This window comes from Seriola lalandi, unplaced genomic scaffold (assembly GCF_002814215.2).
Source record: "Seriola lalandi dorsalis isolate HSWRI2012SDOR001 ecotype SW California unplaced genomic scaffold, Sedor1 jcf7180002054963, whole genome shotgun sequence".
In the NCBI taxonomy this organism is placed as follows: Eukaryota; Metazoa; Chordata; class Actinopteri; order Carangiformes; family Carangidae; genus Seriola; species Seriola lalandi.
The window spans coordinates 753,518-767,972 of NW_019525514.1; the positions used below are offsets into that span (position 1 = coordinate 753,518).

The 14,455-nt window shown below is 42.6% G+C and overlaps 1 protein-coding gene across 2 annotated transcripts in view; it reads left to right on the forward strand.

The window, feature by feature from the left end:
* sgsm2 (small G protein signaling modulator 2) overlaps window positions 1-14,455 on the forward strand; it is a 57,763-nt gene that overhangs the window by 1,966 nt on the left and 41,342 nt on the right. For both annotated transcript variants that reach the window (XM_023395461.2, XM_087170835.1), the window contains exon 2: window positions 7,060-7,135. In XM_023395461.2, the coding sequence (XP_023251229.2) occupies window positions 7,060-7,135 (76 nt within the window). The remainder of the gene's footprint in view (window positions 1-7,059; window positions 7,136-14,455) is intronic.

The following is a 14,455-nucleotide window of genomic DNA, read 5'->3' on the forward strand; positions in this document are numbered from 1 at the left end:
GAGTCAGAGGCGTAATACCAAGGACACCAAGACAAATCTGACTGAAACCAGTGCTTGAAGTGTGCGATACTTTAATTTACCAAAGAGTGTCCAAGTCTGACGAGTTCTGTTACTACACACACACACACACACACACACACACACACACACACACACACACACACATACATACATAATATAAAGTGTCAAATACTGTGGCAAATGGTTCCTTTGAGAAAATAAATGTATATCGATATCTCTTAGTGACTTAGTTCTGACTGCAGCGACCATATAAAATCTAGAATTTAATAATGTTTTGCTCTGGCACTTTTCTTTTTTCCACCTCCAGCCCTGCTCACCACAATATCGAGACAAGTCCAAGTTGAAACTGTGAGACAGCGACATGTCTTCGATTTATTTCGTTGGTTTTTTTTTAGCTGTTTTCAAAAGTTTCTGGGGAGATTTGTTGGACTCTCAAAATTAAGAATTTAAAGCAGCCTGAAGGAAAATGTGTTGATTTTTGTGTCATGTTGTGTTTTAAACCTGCAGAGTGCTTCCTCCTCTGACCCCCCCCCCCCCAGTCGCCCACAGGTTAGGGTCTTTAATAATTGAACCGTCACAGTGTCTGTGAGGCTGGAAATAGCTTCAGTTCTCAGGATGTCTTCAGGCTCCTAAACACCGAGCATCAGGGAAATGAGGAGGAACATTATATTTCTTGGGTCACTGGAAGCTGTGTTGACGCTGCGAGCTGCGTCTTCACGTGTGGTCGTTATAGAATAAATACTTTACGTTTCCTGGTCGTTAACATTTAAAGAACCAGTTTCTTTTTAGAAGTTTAGTGTCTTTTTTTTTTTCCTCTTTACCTTTTTGACCCCGTGCAGCATTCTCCCTGTTTTTCTTCAATAGCAGTTTCTGTGCCAGCTCGTTGTCTCTAAATGTTCATCACCTTTGTTTCTCATGTTTTTCCCACTTATATATTGCTGATCAGCTGGTGATTGGCCACACTTCATCCCTGAGATGCTTCACAGCAAACTGCTGGTGTGAACAAAGCCCTGTGGCTGCTGCTTTAACGCTCCCTGTCTCTTTAAGCGGCACTCAGCTATCGCAGCATTGCTTGGCAACTGAAAGCTTTAGCAGCTCCCGAAGAAGTTAAATTGCATCAGTTGGCGATTAATATCACAGCAGAGAGGCAGGTGGTCTCTTGTACTGAAACAAAAAGCGCCTGCTGCCATCAGGATCCTTTTGTTTTTCTGATGTGTACAGAGATGCTCTGTTTAGAGACGGTTACAGCAGCAATCCAAAGACGAGCACATGAAGAACAACAGGATGATTGTAGATGTATTTTTATAGAAACGAACCTTCAGCAGGCGACAGTTACAAATGAAATGAGAGAGCACATCCTCTGTCCAAGAGTAAAGTTATTACAGTTTTAAAATATATGTCAGTGTTTCTGTCATGCCTCTTTGCTTTCTTGTAACGTTCATTTAACTGTATTGATCCCAGAGCTGCAGCCATTTTGACTTCAGTGCACTGCAGCTGTGGCGGCACGGTGGAGCAGTGGTTAACACGAAGGTTCTGGGTTCAGACTTGGTGTGGGTTCTCTCCGGGTGCTCCGCCTTCCTCCCACAGTCCAAACACTCTCAGGTTATGTGGTGACTGGATGGCGTGGGAAGGTGTGAACGTGAGTGACTGGTCCTTTGTCTCTTCAGCCGCGGTCTACGAAGGTGTCGCCCATCGTAGGCCCAAGGTCTGGTCTACTGAGGATTTGCTCTTTGCGTCACCGGCCCCTTTCCGTAGCATAGCAAAGTGTGGCTCCTGTCGCCTAGCAACCCTGACAACACAAAACTTTTTTTTTTTACAAAAACGTTTTGTTTTAAGTCTCTTGGTTTTAACTGAATTACTGAACTGAGCTGAAACACAGTTCTCACAATTAAAGTGTAACTTTCAAGAGATTCTGTGCAACACCCTGAACTCCCTCAGCTAAGGAGAAATTCAACCTTGTCAGAAAACTTAAGATTTTTTATTATTATTATTATAATTATTATTATTTTATTATCCCAAACCAACCAAAGACAGACTTGTGCACTTTTCTCTGAACTTGTGCAGATGAAATCCCTCAGGCTCGTCTTTCTGCTCTGATTATAATCTCCCATGATGCTAAACCGTGAGTTATGGACAAACAAAAAACCTTCTGCATTAGTGAACAGTCTGTTGCACCCCCCCCCCCCCCCCCCCCCAATAAGTGTGGATCTTATTAGCATCAGAAAAACTGCCCTCCACACTGCTGATGTTCAGTTGTTTGCCCCAGTCGTGAACATGAGATGAAGGGAAAAGCAAATACGTCCTTATGTAACTGACAGTTGGCTAATGAGCTCTTCTCCTGTTCCTCCCAGAAACCATTAGCCTCAAGATTCTCAGAAGTGTTTCAAAGTTAGCCAGCTCCACTCAGTCGCCTGACACACACCAATTACATCTACTGATTTTACTGTCATCCCCGGGGCAGATGCTCGGGTTTCTACAGGATAAATCCTTAATCAAAGTCCTCTTTATGAAACATGAACGTGTGTGTGGCTGTCACCATGTTGTTTCCCCCTGCCTGAATTATCAACGAGTGTCATTGTATAAAGGACTAACAACAACCAATTACCTTACACACACACACTGACTACACATGACAACACACATTCATACAGTCGTTTGTAAATGAATTGATCCAGACGCTCAGAGAACCCCACAGGTCGAGCTAAACGTCAATGGCAGCAGCCAAAGAGGCGAATAGGAAGTTGTAGTCGAAATTTAAATAAAAATATAAATGAAAAATAAAAATAAATGTGTGTTCTTATTTACGTTTAAAAAGTAGTTTGGATTGTTTGAAGGGTCACCTAACCCCAACCCTAACCCCAACCTAACCCTACCTGCAGCAGACAGAAGCAGAGCGATGTGCAGCTGTGAAGAATTTATTTTAACCACTTAAAAAATGGCCACCAAAAAAAAAACTATCAATTCCAGTGTATGCTATATTATTTTCACCGCGTCATCATAACCTACGTTTAATCAAAATACTTCACATCGATGGAGCCAAAACTAAAATAAAAATAAAATGTATTTATTCATTTGATCGATGGTTTGACTGATGAACTTGAAAACTTCTTACACTCTTTCCTCCCGTAAGAAAATAATGAAATAATGGGCAGTTTAAGCTAATGTAGCCTTGCGCCGCTCGCCTCAAGCAGAGACGAGGATCAGGTCGGAGAGTTCAGGGAAGCTCACTTCTCTGCTGCGTTCACACATGTTGGCAGGGCGGGAAAAACCCTTTAGAGTTCACACATTATTCCAAGGTGGTTAGCCTTGGTGCTAACCTCGTAGTTTTCCTCCCAGTAAACCAGACCAGTATCTGCTCCATGGTTGGACTGGGAAATAAATTCAGCCTTGGACTGATCCACTGGGACCAGCCACACCAATGGCACTGACGGAGCTGATAAAGACATCAATGGAGCCTCTAAAGACTTAACGAGTGTTTTGACGGTCCACCCGGATCTGAGCCGGTAGTCCTCAGTCCAGTCCACCTGTGCTCTGTCTCATCTGTTTCTTTGTCCGAGGCCTTTTTAGATAAAAAACTTTACATAGAAAACAGCAGTTTGCTGCTGTATTAATGTTTAAAATCTGGTTTACAGAACCTTTAACACACTTCATCTTGCATTGAGCAGCACACCAAAATGTAAACCATGCACCTGACAGCCTGCACTAATTAAACAGGTTCATTCCCACACAATCAATTCAGTCTCACAGTCAGGTATTGACCCTGGGACCGACCGCTGTGTATCACTTCACTGATTCAGTGGGTAGAGGTGCAGCTCTGGGTAAATATGTGGATCTGTTTGCACATCTGTGCGTGGGCTGTGGTCAGTCAGTGTCTGTACGAGAGCATTAACAGGCTGAATGAAAAGCAGCGGTTCAATCTGACCTGAGAGTGATGGCCGCTCGCCCAGCACACGGTTATACAGAGGCCACTTCCCCATTCAGTGTGAACATCTTCCTTATTATTAAACCTTTGTAATTATTGGAGGTTGGGTCTTTTTGCTGTAATGATTGCAACCAGATCAATAGAGAGTGAAGCATTGATCAGGGATTGGTGTTTGGTTTGGTTTGGTTAAAGCTCCTCCAGAAATGTTTTAACTCTTTAATTTTCTTTAACACGGTTTTCCTTCATAAAAAGTGGAAATAAATCTAAAACTGGCTCTGAAGCTGTTACTTCCTGGTTGAGATATCTGGATCAGCCCTGGAGCCCCGCCCACCTGCTTAGGCTCTTCAACCTTTAACTCTCTGACATTTCCTTGTTTCCTTATCAGAGCTTCCTTTATCTCTGCAGAGGTGGATCCTGGTGGATGTTAAGACAGGAATGGTGAAAAGCCAGTTTGACCACATCTGTGGGAGTAATGGGACTCGTTCAACAAGGAGACACTCTGTCTGTGGTTTTATAATGATGGATATTGATAAATTTTACATTTCATAGTTTCATATTCATCGTCCTGGGTGTGTGAACTGTCTTACCTACATACATGTGCATTGAGAGAAACAGGAGGTTTACAGCTGAAAGAGAGAGCTTGACCTTTAAAGGCTAAAGGTCAAAGGTCAAGGTTACAGCGACCTCAGAAAATGTGGTTTTGACCTTGTAAACGTAAGATCTCTGTAACGCCTTGAGGGAATTTCTTCAAATTGGGCACAAACATTCACTTGAACTCAAGGACAAACTGATTAGACTTTGGAGGTCAAAGGTCACCTTGACCTCACAAAACACTTTATAGCCATAACTTAAGACTTCACAGCAATTATGACAAAATTTCACACAAATTATTAATATTTTCTCAGACTCTGGATAAACATGATGTGACCTGGTACGAGTCTGAGTGGAGGAGGTTTTGATTTTAATCACTTGTGGAGCTCAATCACGTTAAACATTAAAACGTTGTGACCTTGTCTTGCATGTGATGACAGCTTAAACTGTGTCCACACATGAGGCGTTCAGGCACAGTATTGAGTGTAGGTCACTCTGGTTTCGGCAGCGTTCAGAGCCCAACGTACAGTCAGAAAATATGATTTGAGATGTTTATGCTTCTGTAGCACAAGGGAAAGGAGTGGTTGTGTAGATCGCTGTGACACTGGATGCAAAGAGGAGTGAGACTGTAGCTCCTGAGTAAAGAACCTTGTTTCCTTCTGGAACTGTGCGGTTGAGGTTTTGTTGGTGGAAGAAATCAGAGAGAGCCTGAACAGCAGAGAAGCTCAACACTGAAAAACAAGGTGGACACTAGCGTTTTTCTCTCTTTGTCATGTGCTCTCACTGGCTCTAAAAAATGGGTCATTCAGCCCCCCCACAAAAAACTAAAAAGTTGACGAGGGCCGTAGCTCACCTTGGTGATGAGGGTGATAACAACAGCTCCACGACACAGGGAGAAAGTTGGGGTGATCCTGTCGTTAGAGCTTTATTATCATGCAGCCAAGCAATTAAATTCTTCCTGTTTATCAATTACACCCAAACAAGGCGGAGGTGTCAGACAGGTCCCGGATTAATTACTGACGACAATTAATTCTACAGAGAGAGCGAACTTAGACAAGCGAACGCGGCAGTGAACTCAGGCTGCTCTCCCCACAGACTCAGGAGATAAGAGCAGAAAGACTCATCTGACTGTTTCCTGGATGTCACCATGTTAATTGGAAGTCGGCGGTGCAGATGTTCGGGGGGAGACTGTCTCAGACCGTCGCACTTGTCTGAGCCTCAAAGTGATGCCACCGCAGTGCAGCCTAAACTTCACATTTGTTCATGTGATTATATTATTGTATTTGATGTTTCAGGTAGAAGTGAACAGCAGTTCAGTTTCATTTGTCACATGCAAAGGTTCAAAGTTCAGTGAGCAGACGGACTGAGAACTGCAAAACAAAACCAAAGGAAAAGGTGACATGACTTTACAATCAGACTACGCTTATAAAGGATTTAGAAATGTTTCATTATTAGGTTATTAACACTTTATATATCATAAATAAACTATTACAAACAAGTTCTAACAGTTTTCATACATTGATGCAAGCTCACTATTTGGCAAGATCAAGTTAATGTTTAATACTCATTAATCTGACTGAGTTACTACCATTTATAACAGGTGACAGGAGCCTTTTATCAAAGTGTAAAACACAACATCATTTATTACTGAGTTGCTATAAAGCTTCTGTTTCCTGTTATAAATGTTTGTAACTGAAAAATAAATGGTTGTAAAAATGAGATGAAGAAACACGTCGTTGTTGCCCTTTTTATCTAATGAGTTATAACAGTTTATAATTGATTTATAAAGTGTTAACAAGCTAATTAATAACCTAATTATAAACCATTCATAAATGCTTTAGGTCGTCTGATTGTAAAGTGTTATGTGAATATTTAATATTCGTGCTCTCCAGAGGACGACCCTCATGTCTTGGTGACCTCTTGACCTTTTCCCCGCAGCACCACCATCAGTCCTAAAGTGTAAAAAATATCAAAATCCAATCTGTGGTTTATGATGAAAAGTTCACGGAGCACGTTGGAGAGGACGAGCTCCATCAGGCAGGAACCTCTCAGCCTGTTCATGTTGATACGGCTTCCTGATGTTTTGAGGACACGGCTTCCCCTCCAGCATTAAACCATTTCCTGTTTAATTCCTATGAGTTGTGAGGATGTGAAAATAGAGAGAGCCGTCAGGATGGTGTTGGTTTGGTCCGACACCTTCACAGTGAGCGGAGAGCTGCAGCAGCTCTGGGCCTGGCAGCGCTCGCTCTTCAACATTTTCTCTCTGTGGTGTTTCTGCACTACATTTCCCAGAAATCAGTTGTCAGTGAAACAGCGTGGGCGACCTGCGTGTCCTCACAGAGGAGCAACGAGAAACATTTATTCACGGGGAATTTAAAGGACTTTTTATCGTCACGTGACTGAAGCACCTTGACTGTGATGACGCTGACGACGGCTGAATAAGTAATGATGGCAGCGGTAACTATGGTGACAGCGATGGCATTGATTCCAGGCACAGTAACAAACTCTGGGTCTTTTGTGTGCAGGTGAAGCAGATTATGGAGGAAGCGGTGACTAAGAAATTTGTCCACGAAGACAGCAGCCACATCATTGCTCTGTGCAGTAAGTACATGCTCCTCTTTTTCCCCACACACACACACACACACACACACACACACACACACACACACACACACACACACACTTGTTGAACTCCTCAGCAGGTGACTTGGTGCTGCTTCTCCGTCAAGGACACTTGTTGACGTCACCGTGCCTCTGACTGTTCTGCTGCATCAATGGAAAGTTAATAATCACAGTGGAGCTAATGGAAACCAATTTCAGAGAAAGGCTTTCTAGGCCCTAGACGTGTGTGTGTGTGTGTGTGTGTGTGTGTGTGTGTGTGTGTGTGTGTGTGTGTGTATGCACATACACTCTGGTTATTATTTACCAAAAGTCTAACGTGTGTGTGTGTGTCTTAGTGACGCCCTGATTGATTGTCATTAACACTAAGTGGGTAGATGTGAATTAACAAAACAACATGTCGCCGTGTGGAACTTTTACAAAGTGTGTGACTGATATAACGTACGCCATCTTGGGGGGGGCGTCCCTCCTCATCCCCCCTCATCCCCTCACGTTATGTTGCTGTAATCAGATGTGTTGTTGAGACCTCAGTCACACTGGCACTATTGATTTCTTCTTCTTCTGATTGGTCTGCATTGAGCTTGTACAGGATCACTGAGGAATGCTGGGCGACGCTGATGTAAACTGAGACAACATCACACCGTACATCACTTTTGATATTATATATATAATATCTTTTATATTCTTACACACACACACACACACACACAGCCGGTTATGGTATGGTATACGTATGTTACAGAGCTTTGTGGAGTCGGTCTCACTTTTAATCAGTTTTTCAAGACGATAAAAACTAACAGTAACTCAGACGTGATCCACATGTTCAACGTTAACATGGGAGTCTATGGGGACTGACTCACTGTTGGAGCCAGACTCTAGTGGTCATTAGAGGAACTGCAGCTTCAGGTTCTTCTTCATGTTTCAGCCCCGGAGGTTGATGATGATGATGATGATGATAATAATAAATAGCGTCTCGTCGTTTTGTTTTCTTCTGAGATGCTTTCAGTTCTACAAAGTGAGCAGAAAACCATTTTATTTGACCTCTGTCAGAGAGAGGAAGCTGCTGCTTCAAATCAGCTGCTGGATGATATCTGGGAACGCTGCAGTTTCCTCTCTGATGTTTGTATTCGCTTCCTTTCATGAGACAAACAGCTGTGAGTCATCGGACTGATCCCGCTCGACGCCCCGTGACCCCGTCAAGGAAATTACAACGTGGTCCTCTTCAACCTTCAGTGTGTGCTTTGTTCACGTGTAGAGAGAGAGAGAGAGAGAGAGAGACACAGAGAGACAGAGAGACAGAGAGAGACAGAGAGAGAGAGAGAGAGAGAGAGAGAGAGAGAGAGAGAGAGAGAGAGAGAGACAGACAGACAGACAGACAGACAGACAGACAGACAGACAGACAGACACAGAGACAGACAGACAGACACAGAGACAGACAGACAGACACAGAGACAGACAGACAGACAGACAGAGACAGACAGACAGACAGACAGAGACAGACAGACAGACAGACAGACAGAGACAGACAGAGACAGACAGACAGACAGAGACAGAGAGACAGACAGACAGACAGACAGTCAGACAGACAGACAGTCAGACAGACAGACAGACAGACAGACAGACAGACAGACAGACAGACAGACAGACAGAGACAGACAGACAGAGCTCATGGAGTCCGTCATCCTTCTGCTCAGCTCTGTCTCTTTTCAGTATTTTCCTTCCATGTGTCCAGACGGGACGTTTGTTTTATCTGTTTCACTAGTTTATCTTCACACTGAAAAAAGATTTTGGTGCAAAGAATTTATTCTCTAATGAATTTATGATTTGGCTGAAAACTTGAATTTTGATTTTCAAAAATTTACAATCACACAAAGTAAAAATATTATTTATTATAAAGGTGATACACCATTTCTTTTCACTTTGTGACGATTGTTTTTCATCTGGAAAAAATGTATATTTGCTATTTAATCTAAGTATATTTTGAATAAACTAATTAAAACAGTCTTTGATTGATGAAAAGTTTTTGATTCAGTATAAACTATATTTTTAATTAGACATTAATTGACATTTAGTAACGTTTTGGATCTTGACAAGAAAAAAACATACATATACTTACAGTATATATACTGTAAGTATATGTATGTATATATGTTACTACTACTAATGTCAGTCAGTATAATACCATTTTTTTGCCTTTTTACAATTTAAAATTTACCATTTAAAAAAAGCTAACTTTGTTATAATGTAAAAGTAGAATTTTAATTTAGGACAAAACTAAAAACTTTTTGTAAGAGTCACTGTTTAATTTAGTTTACTCACTATAAATAACTATAAATAACTATAAATATCTTCTAACCAGCCAGTGTGATGCACTTGTTCCTGATGTTGTGAAGATTTTAATCAAAGTCCATCATTTGTAGTTTTGTTTGATCTTCTGTTTTTTGCCTCGTAAATGTGACGTGACACCTCATGTTGATGCGGCGGCGGCGGCGTCATGTGATCAGACCCGCGGCGCTGCACTCGGCACCTGCAGGCTGACCCAACCGTGACGTCTCTGCAGTGCAGGCTCATCATCAGCCCCTGCAGCTCCGGCACTCTGGGAGGAGGTGAAAGGTCAGGTGCTAATGATAAGCGATGATGTCAGCGCAGAAATGAGTCACTCATCTGCAGTGTCCCCCCTAATACCTGTTAAATCTGCTGCGTCTGCTAATGAAGGCTGCGTTAATTCCAGTGTCTCATTAGTGATAATCAGGATGAAGCACGGAGGCGTCAGGTTCTGTCTCGGCGATGGGATTAACTATTTAATACATTTATTTAATCAAAACATTCACGTTTATGTAACGTGTGTGATCAAAGCATTTTTACCAGTTTCACTTTTTAAACCCGCGTGTTTTCAGATAGAAAACGGCTCATTTCATTGGTTGTGCGTTTGCACACGGAGTCGGTTGAAAGATGTGGCGAGACGTGAACTCGCTCGTGGCCGTGCGAGTGTGAAACTGCTTTAATAAAACATTACATATGTTGTTTTTAGACTGGAGGGAAACTGAACACAGACATGGTCAGTTTATGCAACAGGTAGCTCCGACCAAGTGATCTGATTGGACAAGAGTCGTTCCATGAGGCTGATATAAAGAACAACAGCACTGGGACCTTTAAGTCCACGTATCACTCCTCTTCACAGCTGTTCTATCAACCATTAATCAGCGTCACACTAACGTCGTTATCGATCTCAGATTGTAACAAACAAAGATGAAAATATTCATAAATAACATTTGAACTAAACGATGTGAAACACCCGAAGGAACCTGTAGACAAGTAGCTAGCTAGTGTCACTGCAGGTCAGGAACAATTTTATGTGTTGCTTAGCAACAGTCCAGCACCAATCCAATTGTTGAACTAATTGTTTTGGCGTAGACAAATAAATGATGAAATAAAGAAACAAGTCATAGTCTGTTGTTGCTTATTGAACTAACATGGCGCTCGTGGAGAACGTCACTCTGGAGGTCGTGATGTTGAACTGTGTGATTCGGTAACCTCGTCGTCTCTGCAGCTCTTTAACGTACAAAAGCAAACCGATCAAAAACTGTATACGATAAATAGCTTAATGTTTATTCATGTGACTCTCCAGAGAAAGTGTCAGAAAAAGCATCACGTGTGAATTAAAACTTGTGGAGCGTCTTGTGGTTGTGGTGTTGCTCCCACAGTCTGTAGAGCTGTTATTATAAAGTATCAGTACATAAACTTCTGCCCGTCCTCCCTCCATTAATAAGGAGGCAGTTGGCTTTGAGCTGGAGCTGGTATTTGCTGCAGTTATAGATAGGAACCTGCAGCATGTTTGTTGGCCGCTGTCTCTGCGTGGTCTCAGCTGACTGTTGTGTAACTGTGTGTGTAGGAGTCCCAAACTTCTCCACAACATTTAAAGCGATCACATAACTCACCCTCATTAGCCTCATGGAGGGAGAGTCAAGTTGTGTAATGTGCGATTTCTCTTTTGTGTAAAGCATCAGCTGTTCATGTATGGTGCATGTTAGCTTTCCTGACTGTGTCTCATGAGCCGCTGTGTCATTAATAGTGTCACAGAAATACTGCTGCTGTTTTATGTTTTTATATAATACAGACACATGATGATGAAATAACCATCAACACCATGACTGAGTGTTTCCACCTTGAACTGAAATGAACCAATCACAGTCTCATTAACACGGATTCAGGGTTTCATACGTCACAATCCTCAGAAACCAATCCTGTAAACTTGTGGGAACGGGGGGCGGGGCTAAATATACCTGTGTACCTTTTATGTGTGAAAACATGTTGAACTCAATATGAATCACAGCAGAGGATTTTGAAACATGTCAGAGAAGAACAAATACACCAACCTGGAGCTGAACAAAAAGGACTATTAACCAGCCAGTGTAGCATTTAGGCTAACGACAGAAATCATTGTTTAAAAAAGAATCTCAGTGATTGGGGGCTAGAAAAAGGACGTGATTAGATTAACTGGGAGAGTTCGGAGGAGTCGAGCAGAAGAAAGGGAGGGATTGGTGGGTAAGAGAGGGAGGGATGGCCTGAAGCAGCTAATGGGCTCATTAGAAAACTCGTGGTCATGTAATGACCTGCCACTGAATGGACATCTGGGGCTCGGCGCTGCAGACGGATGAACAGACAGAAATAGAAAGAAAAAATGGGGAGAGAGAGCGGACGACAGTAATAAAAAAGATGAGAGACATGTATTTAATTTAGCAAATGGAAATAATGAAGGGGCACTATATAACCAGGATGTCCCCTTCATCCCATTCACTTTTCAAATAGATTTAATTGGATATGTGTTGTGATCAAAAATGTCAAACTCTACACAGGGATGAAAAATATCCTGTTAATCAGTAATTAGCTCGGGCTAACAGAACTAAAGCTGATACATCACATCAGTTCTGTTGTCTGTCCTCTCTTCTGATTGGCTGACTGTTTTCTGAGTGATCCAATAAAAATAAAGCAGATTTCAGGTAAAAACACTCAGAGAAACCAAATCCTGCAAGGTTTGGATGGGGGGTCCAGGTGGGCGGGGCTTGGTGACTGCTTTGTTGTGACATCACAAAGTTCCAGAAGTCCTGACGGCTGGTTTTAAGGCTCAGTTTCTGAATACAGTGTGCATTTCAAAATCATTAAAATATATAAATACATAATAAAATAAAATACGTTTGTCAGTTCGTACTTCAGTCCAGCTTAAAGTTTTTGCAGAATTTGAAGGGACTCCCTTGAGCAGTTCTCATTGTATTGCTTTCACAAGGCTAAAACCGTGTTCTGTGAGCTCACCGTGACCTAGAACTTTGACCTTTGACCTTTAGCAACGAATCGAAGTGAACGTTTGAACAGAATTTGAAGATGATGATGTGTTACAGATATATCACCCTCACAAGGCCAAAAAACACATCTTTTGTGAGGTCACCGTGAGGCTGACCTTTGACCTTTGACCACCAAATCAAATCAGGTCATCCTTGAGTCCTAGTGAATGTTTTTACCAAATTAAAGTTACTGAGATGCCGTGTCCATGAGAATAGGACGGACACACAGAGACAATAAAACAATGTCTGACTGTCGCCGGCACGGACACATAAAAAGACATGGACATCTATTTTTTATACAGTATGACACCTTTAATAATTAGTTGATAGTATTTCTGGTTCTGACTAATCCAACCTGTTCCACCTGAGTCGGTCTCTGAGACGACCGTCTCCTTCACGCTCCCTCACAGTTGATTGAGACTGACATGAATCGGAAGTCACAGGAGGCTGTAGCAAGGCGTCGGGTATTCCACTGATTAGAACCGGTCTCCATGGCAACTCAGCTTCCCTCAGATAAATGTTTGTAGCCTGTGAGAGGAAGTCAAGTTCAGACCCACGTACTCACTCAGTCACTTTTATATGAAGCCTGATAAACCAGTGGACTGTTTTCCCCTGTCGCTGTTATCATCCGGGTTTAAACGCACAGTCAGGAGCTCCGTGTCCCGGTGCAGGTGTGACCGAGCTGCTGTCGGTCACACCTGAGGCTCACTGCTGCTTCAGTGCATCATTTTCTTCATTTTTACACGTTCTGTCTGAAACTAAACAGTATTTGTCAGAGGAATCCATAACACAGAGACTGTAACGCCGATGGGCTGTAAACGAGTTTATAATGTTTTCAGTGTAACTCACATTGGTTCTGATCTGTAGCCCAAACCTCTGTTTTCTTTTCATTCCCCCGTGTCGGCGACAGTCAGGGCGGCAGCCATTTTGTTTTCAGGTTTTCCTTACCTCCGTCTCATTTTCATGGACAGCACGTTTGAACTGGTTAGATTATGGTGGCTGAAAGTCACCAAAATAGACTTTTTTTCCCTCCCATATAATACAGTTATTAACAAAGTTCACATGATTGTACACAATGAAGCCACTGGTTGAAAAACCCGCTAACACCTGCTAACATCAGGTTTGTTAGCAGTGGACACTCAGGCCCGGGTCAAACGACTCTGCAGGAGACGTGGTGTGAACTCAGCACACAGGTGAACTCGTCTCCCAGAGACACTGTGAACACACCTGGCACCTGTCCAGCTGCTGTTAAACCAGAAACACCTTCCTCTGAGAGTGAAGCTGCAGCTCTGAAATAAGTTGTAAAAACGGAGGCTCCGACACTGAGGAGCAACAACCTGAGGACGAGACGTGACAGATCACGGCGGCTAGCAGCGCACTCTCTCCACTGCATCTGCATGCATGTGATGATGTCACTCCCTGCAGGTGTATGTGATGATGTCACTCCCTGCAGGTGTATGTGTCCTCAGTCTGAACAGAAAGACAAACTTGACAGACAGTGCTGATCAATGTTTTCAGGTGGGAGGTCGGGGGCAGATGTCGTCTTTTGTTGCTGTATCAGTGACTCCCCCTGGTGGCTGAGTACCAGCTTGGCTCATTGTCGACAGGTGAGGTAGCAGAGTTAGCGGCTTGTTAGCCCACACCTGTGCGAGGCTAACAGTAGAGCTAGCTGTGGTTCATAGTCATGTGATCTTATAAATCAGTTCACATCTTCACAGTGCGCTGTAGTGTCTGATCGTCACTGAAACTCTAGATGAACCGACACGGACGATTCACAAATCAACAAAGGAACATATACATTAGCATTTGTGCCACGGCTTCATCTTTATTACACTCATAAAGAACTCCTCTTACCATGTTAGTGTTTGCCTGCATTTCATTGGTCCGCACTTTAACGCACATTTAATCAGGTTCCTTTGCTGTAGTGTAAGAATACGACACAATATATATATATATATATATA